This window comes from Perna viridis, chromosome 6, assembly GCF_037379345.1.
Source record: "Perna viridis isolate PV_CMFRI_1.1 ecotype Kerala chromosome 6, ASM3737934v1, whole genome shotgun sequence".
NCBI classification, from domain to species: Eukaryota; Metazoa; Mollusca; class Bivalvia; order Mytilida; family Mytilidae; genus Perna; species Perna viridis.
In genome coordinates, this window is record NC_142450.1 from 622,446 (window position 1) to 646,947 (window position 24,502).

General features: G+C 35.3%; 1 protein-coding gene across 10 annotated transcripts in view; it reads left to right on the plus strand.

Moving 5' to 3' along the window:
• LOC148613139 (synaptotagmin-7-like) overlaps positions 1–24,502 on the plus strand; it is a 185,115-nt gene that overhangs the window by 44,787 nt on the left and 115,826 nt on the right. The window contains exon 1 of one of the 10 annotated variants that reach the window (XM_088586329.1): positions 2,906–3,002. The exons of 8 other annotated variants lie outside the window; for them this stretch is intronic. In XM_088586329.1, coding sequence (XP_088442455.1) covers positions 2,974–3,002 — 29 coding nt within the window. In that variant the 5' untranslated portion in view covers positions 2,906–2,973. Of the gene's footprint in view, positions 1–2,905; positions 3,003–24,502 lie in introns of those variants that run through there. One more of the 10 variants, XM_088586331.1, reaches the window with a different exon arrangement.

The window sequence follows — 24,502 nt, forward strand, 5'->3', positions numbered from 1 at the left end:
TCAGTGTGTTAACAGACTGTTTAATTGGTTTACCTTCACAAAGTTTGGGGTTATATAAGAATCAGTCAGTCTGTCTGTTTTCCAACGTGCCTCAGAAGGCCAACTTCTTCTTAATTATATATAGGACTTCAATTAAACTTTAAATGAAGGTTAAACATCTTAGGGTAATGTGTTTGGAATAAGATAGTTGTTGTAAGGTGTTTGCCGTGGTAAATATTTCTTAAGTTTTGCATGTAAGGTTCACAATATGGCCATACTAAGTTTTACTCACACAATGAAGTCACTCCATGTACCAAAAAAACTGTATCTATTTGTTTTCTTTAACTAGTAATAATTTAATTTGATATATAAAAAAGTTTTCTGGTTTTCTTGGAGCAAGCCAAGCTATTTTGTATAACTTGATGTGGTAATGTGACATTGTTTTTAAAAGTAAATTCAACACTTAAATAATCTCTTAAAAACAACATCATGATTATAAAAAAAAATCTTAATATTTGATTTTGAATCCTTTAGAAATAAATTATAAGTCTAAATATGTGTAACTGCTGCAAATATCGGCATAAAAATACTGGAGGCCTCAATAATGGGACAATTCAGATTCATCAAAATTCAAGTATTTTGTATAACCTGGTAAAAAATTAGAAACATTCCTGATATAAAATTTGTGCTTTATTTTTGTAATGAATATGCTACTTGCATGAGGAAAAAATCCACATTAAAATTATTAAAGTTATTTCTATATTTTATTAATGGAGTACTTTGGTTCTTATAGAGTACAGAAATAACACAACAAAAAAAAAAACAAAAACAAACAAACAAAAAATTTCCAAAACTACTGAAAATTTAACAAATTATCATACAGAGGCTGTAGCAGAGTATTATCAATATTCAATGTGTAATAGATTTAAGTAATTGACATGTGAAATAAATTCTGTATTTTCACTACCTATCTGTCATAATACTTCTTCTCTTGTGATGTTTTCTTTATTTGATATCACTGATGAATTGGAATATCAATTTGTCAATCACAAAATATAAAACTTATTTGCAAATAACATTTAATTATTGAGAAAATCTGTACAATAAATTTTTAAAAACTTTCACGAATATTTCCCAATTCATAGTACCACTGGATAGTCCCCCTTTTTTTGTTTATTGACCTTTGCGAATATAATATACCGGTACAAATGTATCATCATCATCTTTAACCATTATTAGGTAGACCTTTGGTTAATTTTTCTCTATAAATCATATAGTATTCTGAATTGCCCAAGGCTTCATAATAGGTGGGAAAAAAATCCTTTTCTATGATTAACTTAGCTAGATCAAAGTCAGTTGCAAAATAAGGAAAAAGGAAATTAGCAGTAGGATATATTTCATCTCAGAATGAGTTTCACAGCTATATACATAATGTATCTTTGATTGACCTCTCCAGATAGACGTACTAATATTACCTCTCCAGATAGACAGACTTATATTACCTCTCCAGATAGACATATGGACTAATATTACCTCTCCAGATAGATGGACTAATATTACCTCTCCAGACATATGGACTAATATTACCTCTCCAGATAGACATATGGACTAATATTACCTCTCCAGATAGATGGACTAATATTACCTCTCCAGACATATGGACTAATATTACCTCTCCAGATAGACATATGGACTAATATTACCTCTCCAGATAGTCATATGTACTAATATTACCTCTCCAGATTGATGGACTAATATTACCTCTCCAGAAAGACATATGGACTAATATTACCTCTCCAGATAGTCATATGTACTAATATTACCTCTCCAGATTGATGGACTAATATTACCTCTCCAGAAAGACATATGGACTAATATTACCTCTCCAGATAGTCATATGTACTAATATTACCTCTCCAGATTGATGGACTAATATTACCTCTCCTGATGGATGGACTAATACTGCCTCTTCAGAAAGACATATGGACTAATATTACCTCTCCAGATCGACATATGGACTAATATTACCTCTCCAGACATATGGACTAATATTACCTCTCCAGACATATGGACTAATATTACCTCTCCAGATAGATGGACTAATATTACCTCTCCAGAAAGACATATGGGCTAATATTACCTCTCCAGATAGACATATGGACTAATATTACCTCTCCAGATAGATGGACTAATATTACCTCTCCAGAAAGACATATGGGCTAATACTGCCTCTCCAGATAGACATATTGACTAATATTACCTTTCCAGATGGACATATGGACTATTCCAGATAGACTAATATTACCTCTCCAGTTCGACATATGGACTAATATTGGCTAATAATTGCTGTTCCCAATAGAGGTCTCGTATTTATTCTTTAGAGAAAACTTCCCATTATAAAGGAACTAAACTCATCTTACTTGATCAATAACAAAGAGTTGCAATCTTTCTTATGATATACAATCTCCAATTGTAATGTTAATAATGATTAAAAATCTCACCAAAGTTTCATTTTCTCCTAATGGACAAACATTGACAATAATGGTTTTGTTTTCATAGGGTATCTCAAAGTCATATATTCGTTAATGCTTGTAGATTATTCTTTTGACTCGATTGATGTTGAAACAATGTTTGCAATGAGTACGCAAAAATTTTCATATACTTGAAAGTTTTATATTCCTTTAATAGACCAATATCAACCATTGTTTGTTTACAAACGGAAGCTCCATGCTTTAGTCATGATACCTTGATAGTAGATTAAAACTTTGAGTCAATCAGATGTTGAAATGGAGTTTGCCTGAGATTTAATATTAAATTGGAATAAAATCTGACATTTTTAGTGATCTATAGTATGGATTGTAGCAGTAATATCAAAACCACAGTGATGTTGATTAAGTACATTGATTGTTCATGTAGAAATTTATTCTGTTAAAGGATTAATAATTTTTAAGATTTAGTCATAGATTATAATTTCTCAACAGGAATAATTTTGTAATGTCAACTTGGTGTATGCATACAGCAAAGTAAGTATCATTTGTGCTTTTGATCAAATTATATATTGTATAAATATTATTGCTTTAAAAATCTGGTATGTTTAACTTGTATATATGAAGCAACTGCTTGAAGAGAGCTGAGCCATATTAATATACATGTGTCAGTCTTTCCATTCCTCTGTCTTGCAGTCAAAATCAAAAGTTTTCAGTGCATTTTATTTCAGAAAACAAATACTACAAATTCCTAATATAAGGTGTTATATTTATATATATATGTCTGATGTTGTCAAGGTAAGTGGGGACTTCATGAGTAACAGTTTTCTATGAACTTCCATACATTTGTTGTGTTTCACCACATAGCTCACCTTGCCGAAGGCCATGTGAGCTATTGCCATCACTTGGCATCCATCGTCGTCTGTCGTCTCCGTGGTCGTCTTTGTCTGTCATTGTCGTTAACAATTTTTCAAAACTCTTCTTCTCTGAAACTTTTCTGGACCAATTGGAACCGAACTTGGTATGAATGTTCCTCGGGGTATCATGCATAGAAATGGTATGGGGATTTTTGATCCGTCGAAAAACATGCCGCCATTACTAAGAATAGAACTTAGGGGTCAGACAGTAGTTTTTCACATATATCTCCAAAACCGTTAGATTTTGCCGAATTCTGACGGTAGTAAAAATGTTTAGCATGATGAGATCTATCTGTAGTCAAATTTTCATTTTACTCTTTTCAGCCATGTTAAAGTTATTGCCCTTTTTTGACATTTTTTGCTATTTTTAATGCTTTTTCTTTCAAAAATCTTATTCTCTGACACTATGTTACCCATTGAAACAAAACTTGGTATGAGTGTTCCTAGGGGTGTCCTGCATAGAACTAATGTGAGGTTTTTTGATCCGTCGAAACTGTGGTCACTGTTTCTAAAAATAGAACATAGGGGTCAGACAGTGGTTTTTTGCATATATCTCCAAAGCTGGTTTAGCCAAATTCTTTCAATATCTGAAACAATCCTTATTTTTAGGACTACTAAAGTCTTCAGGCATAAAACTTGTCAGACGCCTCCTTATAAGAGTTATTGCCCTTGACAGGGGAAAATGACTTTTTTTTTTTTTTACAGTTTTCAGCCAATGTCTTGAAAGGAAAGTGTGGTTCTGATCTTCAGACCTCCACATGCTCTCACTGCCCCATTCTGCTTCCATACTTGACAAAAATTACTTTATCATTTTGACCAGTCATACATCCAGGAATTTCCTCTCTAAAATTGTCACACCTTGATGACCTGGAAATGTTCATCCATATTTTATAGCTTTCCAATAGTTGTGAACTGGTGATGGTTCTTCAATTTGAATAAAATGTTGTATGAAGAATATCGACCAAAAAATTTGGAAGCATCAGCAGTCACGATTGTTTAATTGTCAAGTCTTACCAGAAGCACTTGTTAAACTACAGCATCTAAGTTTGGTGTTAGGTTTATGTTTGATGACATAGTATGAGTAAGTTAACTGTCAATTTTACATCAAGTAAAAAAGTAATCGAGGGAACCAAGATTCAAGTGGAAATCAAAAGAATGTAATCCAAGGATAAAGACCAGACATGGAAAACAGACTCATACAACAAAGAACATAAAACAACAAAAATAATACATACAAAATAACAAAAGTAAATGAGCAAATCAGACTCTACTAAAACTTGGGAGCATGGACCAGTTGCACCATCTACTTTTATAGAAACACCTGTTAAGTTGCAAAAAAAACTTTTATTACATTATTATCAGCTATTGTAATGCAATCAATGATTAATTTTATAAGTGTAAAAAATAATCATTTTCTGAGTTCCGAATTCTCGTCCCTTTCAGTCTGGCTTACCCGCTTCCAATTTTCTGATAAACTTTTAACTTATTAACTTTTCTGGGATTCTTTCATGTGAACATATTCGCAGGTATTAATTCTCACAGTTTCAAAGAATGATGAGCCTTATATAGTGTTGGAAGTCAATTACATGGGTACTATTTTTCATGTTTTAAACTTACTGCAAAATAGGTAATTGAATACTTTTACTGGTCTTAACATGGTTATATTTCAATGCATTCTCCAAAGTACTTCAGTGAATCCAAATGCAGGTAACCAGGAGTAAAAATCTATAAAAAGGACATTCTGTCCAATCATTCTGTCCAATCATTATGATGCAGGTTTTAAAGGAAGGTTTTTTATATATATAGATTGTCATCCAGTAACTGAATAAGTAGTTTAATTTATTTACCAGTATCTACTTTTCAACATGAGAGTTTTAACGAGCATGTTATAATTTGTATATAACCTTCGAGTGTAGAGAAGCTGTTTAAATCAAGAATAGGCTGAAGGAGAATCTAATCTCTTCCATGAAATATGTATTAACTTTGAAAATGTAAAATGGGGGTATATTTCTGGAAGAAATTTAGTTACCCCACTTCTGGAAGTTAGAATTTTAATTATTGGCCTTGAATGGGAGAGATCTTTTCATTTATTAAAATGTTCTGATTTTGTCATCCTAAATTGCTCAACAGAGTGATAAATATATCACAGGCAAAATAATTTTACATGATGTTTACATGAATTTCACCTGAATTTTTGAAATAAAGTTTTTGACAGTATTCACATGAAATTGAGGTGTATCTAGCCTTCACATGTAAAATCATGCTAATTTCACATTAATTTTAACAATATTTCCTGTGTATATGTATTGATGTCATGTGACTTCAGTTTTGTTGTTAGGGGTAGCATCTTTATCTGTTAGTTTGTCTGTCTGTCTGTTTGTGTACCTTGTAGATTTGACTTCTTCTTAACTGTTGTACTATTAAGAAATATTTGAAAATGTCAGTAAGATAAATTTGTTCTCTTGACTTCTAATGTTGTTACATGTATTATTTTACAAATTGCTAAGATTATCTTCGTTTGGGGATATTTTGTTTCCAGGAGTTTAAAAAATTTTGATTTCTACTTTTCCAAAAAATTAAAAGATTACGCTTCCAGGGAATAAGAAATATTACGAATTGGAGAATTTACCTGTAGATTTACTTGTCGAAAAACAGGGAAAACTGAAGAGTGCTATAGTAAAATGTGGCATTTGCTGATCAATGCTTGGATATTGGGATATTTAAATCTTGTGCCTGGCACACTGTATATTACACAAAGCCGTAACTGAAAAATTTCCCACTGCTACAATCAGTTGTTAGGGCAAAGTTGGTGGCAAATAATACAATCAACTGGTCTAAGTACAGAATACAAAGAGAAAGACTCAGTCATTGGCAAATGGCTGATGCTTTTTTCGGATTAGCTTTCTTATGACAAAGAAATCAAAGACCTACTTCCACGTCCCCTTTGCTGAGCACGGAACAATGGTCGTCTGTGAACGGACATTTCACTTGCTTTAATATTTTTTATATTATATAATACTATTTCTATTCGTGGAAAAGTATCATTTTTTTTCAGTAAAGTAATATTTTTATTCTTGGAAACATGCATTTTTTTTCACAGAAACATAATCTTTTTTTCGTGAAAAGTAATGCCAATGGAAATTCTCCCCTACATTTGTTTATTGAAATGTGAGCTATAATAAATAACATAACTTACAAATTAATATTTCTATTCTAGATTTTAATTCTTCTAAGACGAAAAAATTTAATTTTAATTCAGTTGAAATTATAGTGTAAAAGATTGTTTCAATGAAAAACAGCTTTTTGAGATTTGGAAAAAAAACATCCATTACACAGATATGGACAAGTGTTTTTAATCAACAACACCCTGTAAGGCTTTAACTTGATGACTCAAAGAAAAATGAGACATTGTTGATTTTTTAAACAATTTTGACGGGACACCAGGTGGAAACTAATGCTTCCTGGTAATAAACAAATGATCACCATCAATTTTATGTTTGAATAATGGATGATTTTTCAGAAATCTATAGTTTATTACTTGACCCCAAAAAATGAAAGTCTCGAAGACCTTTTCATAATGAAATCTGAATTATGTTTTGCCAACAAAATTAGATTTAAGCTCCCTGTTATACAAGTGGTATAACTAAATACTATGTATGTAACCAATATGAATTTGTGCTCCTACAGGAAAGATTGATTTCTTGATTGAGGTTTAAATTCTTATGGCAGATATTTCTTGACAATGTTTGATAAATGGAACAGACCTATTAGTCCAACACAGAAAGGCAGATCTTTATTATGCAAGCTAACAGAAGCAACACTCTACTGGTGGACAGGTCATTCCACACTACTTATTATTCTGTTACCGAACCAACCGTCACAGTTACTCACAGAAGCAATACTCCACTGGTGGACAGGTCATCCCACTCTACTTATTATTCTGTTACTCAAACAACCAACTGTCACAGAAGCTGCAATATGCCACGTGCATAACAGAATCAGTTATTATCAGCTTTAAAGTCTATGGTGTGACCAGGAGTCTAACCCACTCATTATTCTGTTACTGAATAATCATCCCACTCTACTCATTATTCTGTTACTGAAACAACCAACCGTAACAGTAACTCACAGAAGCAATACGCCACTGGTGGACAGGTCATCCCACTCTTCTCATTATTCTGTTACCAAACCAACCAATCATCACAGTAACTCACAAAAGCAATACTCCACTGGTGGACAGGTCATCCCACACTACTTATTATTCTGTTACAAACCAACTGTCACAGTAACTCACAAAAGCAATACTCCACAGGTGGACAGCTCATCCCACACTACTTATTATTCTGTTACCAAAGTAACCGTCACAGTAACTCACAGAAGCAATATTCCACTGGTGGATAATCGTCACAGTAACTCACAGAAGCAATATTCCACTGGTGGACAGGTCATCCCACTCTACTTATTATTCTGTTACTCAAACAACCAACTGTCACAGAAGCTGCAATATGCCACGTGCATAACAGAATCAGTTATTATCATCTTTAAAGTCTATGGTGTGACTTGACCAGGAGTCTAACCCACAATCTTCCCCTAGTTGAGACATACACACTACCACCAGACCACCTCCCCTAGATGAGACATACACACTACCACCAGACCACCTCCCCTAGATGAGACATACACACTACCACCAGACCACCTCCCCTAATTGAGACATACACACTACCACCAGACCACCTCCCCTAGTTGAGACATACACACTACCACCAGAAAATTTCCCCTAGTTGAGACTTACACACTACCACCAGACCACCATGGTAGTTGAGACATACACACTACCACCAGACCACCATGGTAGTGTTGGTAATGGTTTTTCTTTCTTGAATTAGACATACAACTCAAATTTTGAATGATGATTTTTTTTATGTTTCTGTTACAGAACTGTTGTTCATGGATTTCTGTGGTTTGTTTTATTCTCTAAGTAAAATTTCCATATGTTATTGTGTTAAAAGTCAAAGATTTACATTAATTGTCTTGTGGTATATCTATGGCTATTTGAAGTTGTGTTGATAAAACTTTGAGTAAATCTGTCTATTGGAAAAGTTCAGAAATCTGGAGAAAAACTTTGCTGAAAAGTGAAGTTCTGGAACTCGAGTGGAAAGCTTTGGGTTTAAGTTCTCCCGCCATGTTGCCTGCTTGATCTCACCTGTATTTGACTTAAAGCAGGTAGTTACCAACAGAGTTCATTTTGTTTCAGTGGTTAATACAGTAAAACTACTGTCTGTCTGTTTGTCTGTCCTGTCCAACTGAAACTCACTGCAATCTACACCCTTCAGTGGATTTTAGACAAATCTAGAGTCTTATTTATCAACAAGTCATAGGTCAAAGGTCAAGATGAAATGGTGGTATAATCACATGCTGTGCTTCAGGATTTTTTAGGTCAACAAAGGCATTCACTTTGACTTGAATGAGATGTTTTATTGATGATAAATAGACTATTTTAGGCTCTGTTAATTTATACTGAAAGTGGTCATAGAGTTAAAAATGTTTTTTTCAAGTTTAAACTTTTGTCCTGCTAAAATTGTTTTCATTTGTTCTATTTAACAGTAGTGGGTATTCCATTATGGACCAGTTCAGAAATGTAGTGACGTAGTCTTCGTAACATAACATTATACTTAGGCTTCAATGTATTGTAACATTATATTGTTTGTTATGTATTGTATCTATACATGTTAGTCTAATATACATGTCTGAAAATGTTAATCTTTGTTCTTTTGAACATAACAAGGAATTCAACTTCCATCGTTAACAACATGCACCATTGCAGCATTCTTGTAAAACATGTCTTGACCAATGAGGAATGTCATAAAAAATAGCAATCTCCATATAGTTTCTGAATTGGTCCATTATCTTTTTTTCATGAATTTGCTAAGTAAGAAAATTACACGGAAGAAAATGATCTATACCTTAGTCACAGGTCCATCTACTGGCTAATAAAATATCTAGCACCATAAAATAGAGCAAATTATTCTTTGTCTTGTCTTAATTCCTACTGGTTATGCTGTATCACTCCAGATAAGTATCATGTTTTGTTTTTGTTATTTTGTTTTAAATGTTATAATAAACTGAAATTAACATGTGGTTTTTCATGTAACACTTGTTTTTAGGAGATAAATATAATGAAGAATGTACTGTAGAATTTATAATAAAGGGAGATAAAATGTTGTGAATGATGCTAAAGTACAATAGAAACTGTTCAATTTTCAATGCGGATTATCTCCTAAGAGAAGACAGATTGAAATGAATAATTATATATATTCATCATATAGACCTATAAAGCAACTTAATAACAAGAATAAAAATGTGTAGCTTTTTCGGGGTATATCACATATTTGCGTTATTCTTACAAAGACTACTACTTAAAAGTACCAGTTAAAAACTTTGCAATGCCATGGTTAAGAGGCTTTTTTTAATTGTAAAGATTTCTGAAATTCATTATGTTTATCTATCAAATGTTGAAATCTGTTTCACAGTTGACTCTTACAATGTGAAGATGTTCTGTAATCTCTGAATTTTTTATTGCTCTAGTTATTGTGTGTGATGGATTACGACCATATTAATAAGTGCAGAGAGATCGTCTCCAATCAAATCAGTTTTTGATCCATATAGAATAACTGCAGTGTTGTATGTATAGATTTGTCTCTGATAGAATCCCATTGTATCATTAGTAATGCAAGTTGTTACTATAGAGTTTTGTCATGGATTTGTTTAAGCTTAGAATTTATGAATATTAATTTCTGTAGTGTTTACAACTAAATTTTGTTTTGTTTTTATATTAGGGATATTTTTGTAGATACTTAATTTTTAGTGATTGAAAATGAGTTAAAATGTTTAGTTTGTGGAGGTACCTATTATAGTATTTTTTTATAGAAAAAAACAGACCCAATTTTTTCTTCTCTAAATCAGAATTCTGCTTTTTCAAATACAGAATTTACCATTACTGTCCTTTTTTAACTGATGTTTACTTCTGATTTCTGAATTGATATTTGGTACATTAATTTGCTTTCCATGACAAGTAACAGATCAAGTTTGAATTTTGTTCCAGCCCATTGATTTTTTCACTAAGTAGTGATCCATGGACTTAGAAAGTGCATGCAATAAATTACCTGGTAGTTTTCAGCTTTTTCTGTTCCTGAGTGCAGATATACATTAAATATATGGTACATTGCTTAACCATGACAAGTTTTAGATGTAGATTGAATTGTGTTTTGCTCTGTAGTTTTTTTTTTTTTGAGTTATGGCCCTTGGACTTGGAAAAATAGTGCAAAAACTCAGTTTTCTGCACGTTTTCTTCATGCATGCAGTTACACATTTGATTTTTGGTACATTGTTTACATTGACAAGATTTTATCTGTTGAATTTATGCTGAGTTATGGCCCTTGGACTTACTGCAACCTCTGTTTTCCACACTTTTGCCAGCACTCCACAGTTTAGTTTAGTTTCGCACTTTTGGCTAGGGATGAAAAATGACATAAATGGAAAACGGTGGTTGCTTTAGTGATTAAAAATGAAGAATCTATTGTTGATAAAACATTTTCTGAAAAAAGGGGACTTTTAAAAGTATTTTGCAATGTTTTATATATTTTCAATGTTGAAGGGGCTTTTTTTCAATGACAATTTGACTTCATTGTTAAAGTGAAAGTAAGTCATTTTTTTACCATGCTAAATTTAATAAGTGGATTACAAAGTGAAATAGCTCAAAATCTAACCGGCGATGCCCATATGAGGAAGGGGTTTTTGAAGGGAAAAGTTTGAACAGTTTCAGGGATTGAAATAAAAATTTCAGATATTTTGCGGGAAATTTGATATTTTTAAACCTGATTTTATGAACTTTTTTGCAAATTTTCGAATACTTTTGCATGGTTTCTATGGTAACCCTATATGCTGTGGGTAATTTTATTCCAGAAATTTTTTACTGCATCCTGAAGGCCTTGGCTTGAGCTATTTCTAAATATATAGATTTACAGATGCTTGACAATTTTTTAAAGTGATAAATGTTACAAAGCTTCAGATTACAAGACCGAAATTAGGCAGTTCTACAATACTGTGGAGTGCTGGCTTAAAGGGAGCTGCCTATACCCCTACACATTTAAAAAATTGCTTTACATCTTAGAAACTAGTGTTTTTATGCTATGCTTTGATACAAGGGTTAAAACAATGTAACTTATGGTATGGACCTATGTTGTTGTTAGCTAATAAGTCCCTAGCAACCAAGTATGCAGATTTTTTGCAAAGTTAACAAAACAATCATTGAACTGATTCATGTGTGAATATGGCTCTTGCCATCACAAAGAATGAAATATATTTTTAAAAGCTAAATATTTGCGCAGGTTACATGTAAAATAGTTAACCAGGCAACTTTTAAGTGCACAATAAGCAAAGGTTTAATAACCTTAGACCTGGGGTGGACTTTTTAGTATTTGGTTTTCAGTTCTCTCAGATTTCTGTGATTTTTCATGTGATGAGCTTCAAATGCACTATTTTGGCATAAAACCTGTGTTAAAAGCTTACAAAACCCCAAATTTTAGGGTTTATAAGTACATATGGGTTGTGATTTTGTATGTTTTAAGTGGAAATTTTCATTTAAAAGATGATTATAGCAAAACAGTGAAGTGCATATCTGCACTTAGGTATAAGGAAAGTTCTGCACTAATGAAGAGGAGATAGCCTAGTATGAGAATGCCTCTAAAATTGTTATCAATTGTCCAATTATGATAAATTTGGTATCATTTTACTCGTAAGAAGGTAAGCTTTCAAGAAATAACTAGAAAATTACAATATTTAATATTGCATTCTGCTTAAAGGGAGCTGCCTATACCCCTACACATTTAAAAAATTGCTTTACTTCTTAGAAACTAGTGTTTTTATGCTATGCTTTGATACAAGGGTTAAAAAAATGTAACTTATGGTATGGACCTATGTTGTTGTTAGCTAAGAAGTCCCTAGCAACCAATTATGCAGATTTTTTGCAAAGTTAACAGAACAATCATTGAACTGATTCATGTTTGAATATGGCTCTTGCCATCACAAAGAATGAAATATATTTTTAAAAGCTAAATATTTGCACAGGTTACATGTAAAATAGTTAACCGGGCAACTTTTAAGTGCACAATAAGCAAAGGTTTAATAACCTTAGACCTGGAGTGGGCTTTTTAGTGTTTGGTTTTCAGTTCATTCAGATTTCTGTGATTTTTCATGTGATGAGCTTCAAATGCACTATTTTGGCATAAAACCTGTGTTAAAAGCTTACAAAACCCCAAATTTTAGGGTTTATAAGTACATATGGGTTGTGATTTTGTATGTTTTAAGTGGAAATTTTCATTTAAAAGATGATTATAGCAAAACAGTGAAATGCATATCTGCACTTAGGTATAAGGAAAGTTCTCTACTAATGACGAGGAGATAGCCTAGTATGAGAATGCCTCTAAAATTGTTATCAATTGTCCAATTATGATAAATTTGGTATCATTTTACTCGTAAGAAGGTAAGCTTTCAAGAAATAACTAGAAAATTACAATATTTAATATTGCATTCTGCTTAAGCCAGCACTCCACAGTTTAGTTTAGTTTCGCACTTTTGGCTAGGGATGAAAAATGACATAAATGGAAAACGGTGGTTGCTTTAGTGATTAAAAATGAAGAATCTATTGTTGATAAAACATTTTCTGAAAAAAGGGGACTTTTAAAAGTATTTTGCAATGTTTTATATATTTTCAATGTTGAAGGGGCTTTTTTTCAATGACAATTTGACTTCATTGTGAAAGTGAAAGTAAGTCATTTTTTTACCATGCTAAATTTAATAAGTGGATTACAAAGTGAAATAGCTCAAAATCTAACCGGCGATGCCCATATGAGGAAGGGGTTTTTGAAGGGAAAAGTTTGAACAGTTTCAGGGATTGAAATAAAAATTTCAGATATTTTGCGGGAAATTTGATATTTTTAAACCTGATTTTATGAACTTTTTTGCAAATTTTCGAATACTTTTGCATGGTTTCTATGGTAACCCTATATGCTGTGGGTAATTTTATTCCAGAAATTTTTTACTGCATCCTGAAGGCCTTGGCTTGAGCTATTTCTAAATATATAGATTTACAGATGCTTGACAATTTTTTAAAGTGATAAATGTTACAAAGCTTCAGATTACAAGACCGAAATTAGGCAGTTCTACAATACTGTGGAGTGCTGGCTTAAAGGGAGCTGCCTATACCCCTACACATTTAAAAAATTGCTTTACATCTTAGAAACTAGTGTTTTTATGCTATGCTTTGATACAAGGGTTAAAACAATGTAACTTATGGTATGGACCTATGTTGTTGTTAGCTAATAAGTCCCTAGCAACCAAGTATGCAGATTTTTTGCAAAGTTAACAAAACAATCATTGAACTGATTCATGTGTGAATATGGCTCTTGCCATCACAAAGAATGAAATATATTTTTAAAAGCTAAATATTTGTGCAGGTTACATGTAAAATAGTTAACCAGGCAACTTTTAAGTGCACAATAAGCAAAGGTTTAATAACCTTAGACCTGGAGTGGACTTTTTAGTATTTGGTTTTCAGTTCTTTCAGATTTCTGTGATTTTTCATGTGATGAGCTTCAAATGCACTATTTTGGCATAAAACCTGTGTTAAAAGCTTACAAAACCCCAAATTTTAGGGTTTATAAGTACATATGGGTTGTGATTTTGTATGTTTTAAGTGGAAATTTTCATTTAAAAGATGATTATAGCAAAACAGTGAAATGCATATCTGCACTTAGGTATAAGGAAAGTTCTCCACTAATGACGAGGAGATAGCCTAGTATGAGAATGCCTCTAAAATTGTTATCAATTGTCCAATTATGATAAATTTGGTATCATTTTACTCGTAAGAAGGTAAGCTTTCAAGAAATAACTAGAAAATTACAATATTTAATATTGCATTCTGCTTAAGCCAGCACTCCACAGTTTAGTTTAGTTTCGCACTTTTGGCTAGGGATGAAAAATGACATAAATGGAAAACGGTGGTTGCTTTAGTGATTAAAAATGAAGAATCTATTGTTGATATAACATTTTCTGAAAAAAGGGGACTTTTAAAAGTATTTTGCAATGTTTTATATATTTTCAATGTTGAAGGGGCTTTTTTTCAATGACAATTTGACTTCATTGTGAAAGTGAAAGTAAGTCATTTTTTTACCATGCTAAATTTAATAAGTGGATTACAAAGTGAAATAGCTCAAAATCTAACCGGCGATGCCCATATGAGGAAGGGGTTTTTGAAGGGAAAAGTTTGAACAGTTTCAGGGATTGAAATAAAAATTTCAGATATTTTGCGGGAAATTTGATATTTTTAAACCTGATTTTATGAACTTTTTTGCAAATTTTCGAATACTTTTGCATGGTTTCTATGGTAACCCTATATGCTGTGGGTAATTTTATTCCAGAAATTTTTTACTGCATCCTGAAGGCCTTGGCTTGAGCTATTTCTAAATATATAGATTTACAGATGCTTGACAATTTTTTAAAGTGATAAATGTTACAAAGCTTCAGATTACAAGACCGAAATTAGGCAGTTCTACAATACTGTGGAGTGCTGGCTTTCTCATTAACAAATTTTGCATGAAGTTTGCATTTTGTTCTTCTCAACATGACTTTCTCCCACTAAGGGACTTTGTATTGCCATGGAAAACTCTCAGAATACTTGTTTTTTGTAAGACTTCCTGAGACTGCAATACTTCATCATCCATTGCACCATTTTGTGCATCTTTCATTTCCAACACATAAGAACTTTCTGTTAATGATACAGTTGGGAAAATATTTGTTTCCTTTGTATACACTGTCTCTGATTCCTGTGTATTCACTGTCTCTGTTTTTTTTGTATACACTGTCCGTGTTTCCTGTGTATACACTGTCCCTGTTTCCTTTGTATACACTGTCTCTGATTCCTGTGTATTCACTGTCTCTGTTTTTTTTGTATACACTGTCCGTGTTTCCTGTGTATACACTGTCCCTGTTTCCTGTGTATACACTGTCTCTGTTTTCTGTGTATACACTGTCCCTGTTTCCTGTGTATACACTGTCACTGATTCCTGTGTATATACACTGTCCCTGTTTCCTGTGTATACACTGTCTCTGATGATTGATTTAACTGTCTGGACTTGTATAGCACAAATTCTGTTCCTTTACGTAAATTTCAACAAAGATTCAGGAGCTGTGAATGGATTCATGATCCTCTGGGTGTTTTATGTACTTCTAACTTGGTATAACCTCCAAGAGTCATCAATCATGATGACGGAATTATCTGTTTAATTTAATTTGAACAACCGATGAAGTTCATTGTAATCTGATTTGTAACAGTTGTAATCAATGGAACAAAACAGTGGTATGTCATGTCTATGAAAAGGCCTCCAGTGAAAAATTTCAAAGTACCTTAGTTTCCAAACATTGTTTGACTGTTTCCAAATAATATAATTTATAAGTCCTTGTTTTCCAAACTTTTTCCAAATCAAGTACAATTACAGAATAGTTATTATGGAATTCCAAATTATAAGCTCAGAATTCTGAATTAAGTTTGGAATCTCCTTGTATGGAGTCATGAAGACGGAGAGAAGAAATGTTTGGGAAAGCAACACCAAATTAGTCGGTTTATAATGCATATTCAGTAATTAGATATGTGCATTGCAGATTACAATTTGTTATTGAAAGTTAAGTGAAATAATACTATGTGTAATTGGTGCAATATGTTTAATTAATCTTGCCAAAGTAGGAAATTATCAGCTTCCAATTAAATGGTGTAGAAATTCTTTTGCAGGCAGACTGTTGTCTGTCTGTCCGTCTGTCTGCCATTAACATTTTGTACTGTACCAAAACATCAGCACCAATTTTCCTGAAACTTCGATGGTTTTTTCATTCTAGTGATTAGAATTCCATATTGATAAATGTTTTGATAGTGTACAAAATTAAATTATTAAAAAAGATCTCCCCATACAATATAACTACCTCAGTACTCCCTTGCTGTACTATATGATTACCTGAGTACTCCCTGGTGTACTATATGACTACCTGTGTACCCCTATGCTGTAACATATGATTGCCTGAGTACCCTCTGCTGAAAAGAATGACTACTTGGGTAATCCAATTATGAAAAGTTTGACTATCTGAGTACTTCCATACTGTTAAGGACTACCTTAGTACCCCCATGCTGTATTATAAGACTATCTGAGTACCTCCATACTGTTAAGGACTACCTTAGTACCCCCATGCTGTATTATAAGACTATCTGAGTACCTCCATACTGTTAAGGACTACCTTAGTACCCCCATGCTGTATTATAAGACTATCTGAGTACCTCCATACTGTTAAGGACTACCTTAGTACCCCCATGCTGTATTATAAGACTATCTGAGTACCTCCATACTGTTAAGGACTACCTTAGTACCCCCATGCTGTATTATAAGACTATCTGAGTACCTCCATACTGTTAAGGACTACCTTAGTACCCCCATGCTGTATTATAAGACTATCTGAGTACCTCCATACTGTTAAGGACTACCTTAGTACCCCCATGCTGTATTATAAGACTATCTGAGTACCTCCATACTGTTAAGGACTACCTTAGTACCCCCATGCTGTATTATAAGACTATCTGAGTACTCACATGCTTTAAAGGTAGACTACCTGAGTACCCATAAGCTGTAAGGTAGGACTACCTGAGTACCCCCATGCTGTACTAGAAGACCATCTGAGTACCCTTATGCTGATTTTTTTTTGGATTCATGACCCCCCTTCCAAAATAAAAAAAAAGTGATTTTGAAGCCCAAGTTTATGGAGAAATATCAGATACTAGTATAATTGCTGAATAAGTGAAATTATGCTCCAAACATAATTATTTGTTGATTAAATAATGGCAAATTTCTGAATTTCATATAAACTCAGTAGCTCAATGATAGAACAATTTGTATTCTCAGTGTGTCTGAGACAACGAAAAATTGTAGTATAATGGTTGTCAAATGTTTGAGATAACTATACATCATGGATATGTCACAGTTTCTTCTAAGAAAATAGGAACTGTCTGAAGTTTCCTTTGAAAGCATATTGGCTGTGTACTGAAAAAATACATATGTCTTTGTCAATGTTTGATAGTAAAAAATTATCTCATTTTATTTAAATATGATTTTGTGAATGGAAAACATCCTATCTCTACTAGATAGTGGATGGTTAGAGTCACACTGGAAAACATCCTATCTCTACTAGATAGTGGGTGGTAGGTTAGAGTCACACTGGAAAACATCCTATCTCTACTAGCAAGTGAGTGGTAGGTTAGAGTCACACTGGAAAACATCCTATCTCTACTAGGTAGTGTGTGGTAGGTTAGAGTCACACTGGAAAACATCCTATCTCTACTAGATAGTGGGTGGTAGGTTAGAGTCACACTGGTAAACATCCTATCTCTACTAGATAGTGGGTGGTAGGTTAGAGTCACACTGGTAAACATCCTATCTCTACTAGGTAGTGTGTGGTAGGTTAGAGTCACACTGGAAAACATCCTATCTCTACTAGGTAGTGTGTGGTAGGTTAGAGTCACACTGGAAAACATCCTATCTCTACTAACTAGTGGATGGTAGGTTAGAGTCACACTGGAAAACATCCTATCTCTACTAGGTAGTGTGTGGTAGGTTAGAGTCACACTGGTAAACATCCTATCTCTACTAGCTAGTGGGTGGTAGGTTAGAGTCACACTGGTAAACATCCTATCTCTACTAACTAGTGGATGGTAGGTTAGAGTCACACTGGTAAACATCCTATCTCTACTAACTAGTGGATGGTAGGTTAGAGTCACACTGGTAAACATCCTATCTCTACTAGATAGTGGGTGGTAGGTTAGAGTCACACTGGAAAACATCCTATCTCTACTAGATAGTGGGTGGTAGGTTAGAGTCACACTGGTAAACATCCTATCTCTACTAGGTAGTGTGTGGTAGGTTAGAGTCACACTGGTAAACATCCTATCTCTACTAACTAGTGGATGGTAGGTTAGAGTCACACTGGAAAACATCCTATCTCTACTAGGTAGTGTGTGGTAGGTTAGAGTCACACTGGTAAACATCCTATCTCTACTAGATAGTGGGTGGTAGGTTAGAGTCACACTGGAAAACATCCTATCTCTACTAGATAGTGGATGGTAGGTTAGAGTCACACTGGAAAACATCCTATCTCTACTAACTAGTGGATGGTAGGTTAGAGTCACACTGGAAAACATCCTATCTCTACTAGCTAGTGGGTGGTTAGAGTCACACTGGAAAACATCCTATCTCTACTAGATAGTGGGTGGTAGGTTAGAGTCACACTGGAAAACATCCTATCTCTACTAGATAGTGGGTGGTAGGTTAGAGTCACACTGGAAAACATCCTATCTCTACTAGATAGTGGATGGTAGGTTAGAGTCACACTGGAAAACATCCTATCTCTACCAGCTAGTGGGTGGTAGGTTAGAGTCACACTGGAAAACATCCTATCTCTACTAGATAGTGGGTGGTAGGTTAGAGTCACACTGGTAAACATCCTATCTCTACTAGCTAGTGGGTGGTAGGTTAGAGTCACACTGGAAAACATCCTATCTCTACTAGATAGTGGGTGGTAGGTTAGAGTCACACTGGAAAACATCCTATCTCTACTAGATAGTGGATGGTAGGTTAGAGTCACACTGGAAAACATCCTATCTCTACTAGCTAGTGGGTGGTTAGAGTCACACTGGAAAACATCCTATCTCTACTAGATAGTGGATGGTAGGTTAGAGTCACACTGGAAAACATCCTATCTCTACTAACTAGTGGATGGTAGGTTAGAGTCACACTGGTAAACATCCTATCTCTACTAGATAGTGGGTGGTTAGAGTCACACTGGAAAACATCCTATCTCTACTAGATAGTGGGTGGTAGGTTAGAGTCACACTGGAAAACATCCTATCTCTACTAGCTAGTGGGTGGTAGGTTAGAGTCACACTGGAAAACATCCTATCTCTACTAGATAGTGGGTGGTAGGTTAGAGTCACACTGGAAAACATCCTATCTCTACTAGCTAGTGGGTGGTAGGTTAGAGTCACACTGGAAAACATCCTATCTCTACTAGATAGTGGGTGGTAGGTTAGAGTCACACTGGAAAACATCCTATCTCTACTAGCTAGTGGGTGGTAGGTTAGAGTCACACTGGTAAACATCCTATCTCTACTAGATAGTGGGTGGTTAGAGTCACACTGGAAAACATCCTATCTCTACTAGCTAGTGGGTGGTAGGTTAGAGTCACACTGGAAAACATCCTATCTCTACTAACTAGTGGATGGTTAGAGTCACACTGGTAAACATCCTATCTCTACTAGCTAGTGGGTGGTAGGTTAGAGTCACACTGGTAAACATCCTATCTCTACTAACTAGTGGGTGGTAGGTTAGAGTCACACTGGAAAACATCCTATCTCTACTAGATAGTGGGTGGTAGGTTAGAGTCACACTGGAAAACATCCTATCTCTACTAGCAAGTGAGTGGTAGGTTAGAGTCACACTGGAAAACATCCTATCTCTACTAGATAGTGGGTGGTTAGAGTCACACTGGAAAACATCCTATCTCTACTAGATAGTGGATGGTAGGTTAGAGTCACACTGGAAAACATCCTATCTCTACTAACTAGTGGATGGTAGGTTAGAGTCACACTGGAAAACATCCTATCTCTACCAGCTAGTGGGTGGTAGGTTAGAGTCACACTGGTAAACATCCTATCTCTACTAGATAGTGGGTGGTTAGAGTCACACTGGAAAACATCCTATCTCTACTAGATAGTGGGTGGTTAGAGTCACACTGGTAAACATCCTATCTCTACCAGCTAGTGGGTGGTAGGTTAGAGTCACACTGGAAAACATCCTATCTCTACTAGATAGTGGATGGTAGGTTAGAGTCACACTGGAAAACATCCTATCTCTACTAACTAGTGGATGGTAGGTTAGAGTCACACTGGTAAACATCCTATCTCTACTAGATAGTGGGTGGTTAGAGTCACACTGGAAAACATCCTATCTCTACTAGATAGTGGATGGTAGGTTAGAGTCACACTGGTAAACATCCTATCTCTACTAGATAGTGGGTGGTTAGAGTCACACTGGAAAACATCCTATCTCTACTAGATAGTGGATGGTAGGTTAGAGTCACACTGGAAAACATCCTATCTCTACTAGATAGTGGGTGGTTAGAGTCACACTGGAAAACATCCTATCTCTACTAGATAGTGGGTGGTAGGTTAGAGTCACACTGGAAAACATCCTATCTCTACCAGCTAGTGGGTGGTAGGTTAGAGTCACACTGGAAAACATCCTATCTCTACTAGATAGTGGGTGGTAGGTTAGAGTCACACTGGAAAACATCCTATCTCTACTAGATAGTGGATGGTAGGTTAGAGTCACACTGGAAAACATCCTATCTCTACTAGCTAGTGGGTGGTTAGAGTCACACTGGAAAACATCCTATCTCTACTAGATAGTGGATGGTAGGTTAGAGTCACACTGGAAAACATCCTATCTCTACTAGATAGTGGATGGTAGGTTAGAGTCACACTGGAAAACATCCTATCTCTACCAGCTAGTGGGTGGTAGGTTAGAGTCACACTGGAAAACATCCTATCTCTACCAGCTAGTGGGTGGTTAGAGTCACACTGGAAAACATCCTATCTCTACTAGATAGTGGGTGGTAGGTTAGAGTCACACTGGAAAACATCCTATCTCTACCAGCTAGTGGGTGGTAGGTTAGAGTCACACTGGAAAACATCCTATCTCTACTAGATAGTGGGTGGTAGGTTAGAGTCACACTGGTAAACATCCTATCTCTACTAGATAGTGGGTGGTAGGTTAGAGTCACACTGGAAAACATCCTATCTCTACCAGCTAGTGGGTGGTAGGTTAGAGTCACACTGGAAAACATCCTATCTCTACTAGATAGTGGGTGGTAGGTTAGAGTCACACTGGAAAACATCCTATCTCTACTAACTAGTGGATGGTAGGTTAGAGTCACACTGGAAAACATCCTATCTCTACCAGCTAGTGGGTGGTAGGTTAGAGTCACACTGGAAAACATCCTATCTCTACTAGATAGTGGGTGGTAGGTTAGAGTCACACTGGTAAACATCCTATCTCTACTAGCTAGTGGGTGGTAGGTTAGAGTCACACTGGAAAACATCCTATCTCTACTAACTAGTGGGTGGTAGGTTAGAGTCACACTGGAAAACATCCTATCTCTACTAGATAGTGGGTGGTAGGTTAGAGTCACACTGGAAAACATCCTATCTCTACTAGATAGTGGGTGGTAGGTTAGAGTCACACTGGAAAACATCCTATCTCTACTAACTAGTGGATGGTAGGTTAGAGTCACACTGGAAAACATCCTATCTCTACCAGCTAGTGGGTGGTAGGTTAGAGTCACACTGGAAAACATCCTATCTCTACTAGATAGTGGGTGGTAGGTTAGAGTCACACTGGAAAACATCCTATCTCTACTAACTAGTGGATGGTAGGTTAGAGTCACACTGGTAAACATCCTATCTCTACCAGCTAGTGGGTGGTAGGTTAGAGTCACACTGGAAAACATCCTATCTCTACTAACTAGTGGGTGGTAGGTTAGAGTCACACTGGAAAACATCCTATCTCTACTAGATAGTGGGTGGTAGGTTAGAGTCACACTGGAAAACATCCTATCTCTACTAACTAGTGGGTGGTAGGTTAGAGTCACACTGGAAAACATCCTATCTCTACTAGATAGTGGGTGGTAGGTTAGAGTCACACTGGTAAACATCCTATCTCTACTAACTAGTGGGTGGTAGGTTAGAGTCACACTGGAAAACATCCTATCTCTACTAGATAGTGGGTGGTAGGTTAGAGTCACACTGGAAAACATCCTATCTCTACTAGATAGTGGGTGGTAGGTTAGAGTCACACTGGTAAACATCCTATCTCTACTAACTAGTGGGTGGTAGGTTAGAGTCACACTGGAAAACATCCTATCTCTACTAGATAGTGGGTGGTAGGTTAGAGTCACACTGGAAAACATCCTATCTCTACTAGATAGTGGGTGGTAGGTTAGAGTCACACTGGTAAACATCCTATCTCTACTAACTAGTGGGTGGTAGGTTAGAGTCACACTGGAAAACATCCTATCTCTACTAGGTAGTGTGTGGTAGGTTAGAGTCACACTGGAAAACATCCTATCTCTACTAGATAGTGGGTGGTAGGTTAGAGTCACACTGGAAAACATCCTATCTCTACTAGATAGTGGATGGTAGGTTAGAGTCACACTGGTAAACATCCTATCTCTACTAGATAGTGGGTGGTAGGTTAGAGTCACACTGGTAAACATCCTATCTCTACTAGATAGTGGGTGGTAGGTTAGAGTCACACTGGAAAACATCCTATCTCTACCAGCTAGTGGGTGGTTAGAGTCACACTGGTAAACATCCTATCTCTACCAGCTAGTGGGTGGTAGGTTAGAGTCACACTGGTAAACATCCTATCTCTACTAACTAGTGGGTGGTAGGTTAGAGTCACACTGGAAAACATCCTATCTCTACTAGATAGTGGGTGGTTAGAGTCACACTGGAAAACATCCTATCTCTACTAACTAGTGGATGGTAGGTTAGAGTCACACTGGAAAACATCCTATCTCTTCTAGATAGTGGGTGGTAGGTTAGAGTCACACTGGAAAACATCCTATCTCTACCAGCTAGTGGGTGGTAGGTTAGAGTCACACTGGAAAACATCCTATCTCTACTAGATAGTGGGTGGTTAGAGTCACACTGGAAAACATCCTATCTCTACTAGATAGTGGGTGGTTAGAGTCACACTGGAAAACATCCTATCTCTACTAGATAGTGGGTGGTTAGAGTCACACTGGAAAACATCCTATCTCTACTAGATAGTGGGTGGTTAGAGTCACACTGGAAAACATCCTGTCTCTACTAACTAGTGGATGGTAGGTTAGAGTCACACTGGAAAACATCCTATCTCTACTAGATAGTGGGTGGTAGGTTAGAGTCACACTGGTAAACATCCTATCTCTACTAGATAGTGGGTGGTAGGTTAGAGTCACACTGCCAGTCTGTATCCACCATTCTGTCCATCTAAATTTCATAACAATTAGCCTAACTTCCAATGGATTGTTTGATTTCAAATTTGGTATGTAGCTATATATAAATGGGGTATCAATGTAAGTAATTTTTGTAGCTGTCTAACTTCAACTTCCTGTTTTGTGGGACTTCATGGATTAATAGAGAAAATTTTCTGAATAAAAATTTTGGCTGCCATTTGCAGGATTGGTTTAAAATGTGGTATATGATTGTTACTTTATGTAGATGTGGCATATGATTGTTACTTTATATAGATGTGGTATGTAATTGTTACTTTATATATATGTGGCATATGATTGTTACTTTATATACATGTGGTATATGATTGTTACTTTATATAGATGGGAAATTCATTGTTAGTGTTTTTGTTGTTACACTAGGAATAAGATTACTCCATACAACTTTCTGTTTGTTTCAATAAGAAAAGCAGGGGTTCAAATTTGCTTTTTAAGGTTCAGGGCCTTTGTAGATTTCAAACAAAAATCCACCCAATGTAAACCAAAGGTTCCCATTAGAGATTTAATGTAAACCAAAGGTCCCCATTAGAGATTTAATGTTGCGTACTGATGGTCTTGTAGTCCTTTTCACAAAAAATTGCTTTGAAGTCATAATAAATCTAAAATTTTGTGACTTACTGGTAACAACTTATGACTAATTGTTAAATGTAATATTAAAATTCCTGTATCTTAAATGGATGGTCCCGTACCTTAGACCTACACTATTTTGAACCATCATTTTCCAAATCTGGTATAATGTAGTCATGCCTGTTATACTGTAGTTCCCCATTCCCAGATGACCTGTAGAAGTTTAATTGTTAGTTGCTTGACTTTTGGTGGATGGCTGTTTCATTTGCAATCATACAATACCTGAACCAATACGTGCAACTAAAATTGTGATCATTCATTGATCATCGATCATGAACTGATCCA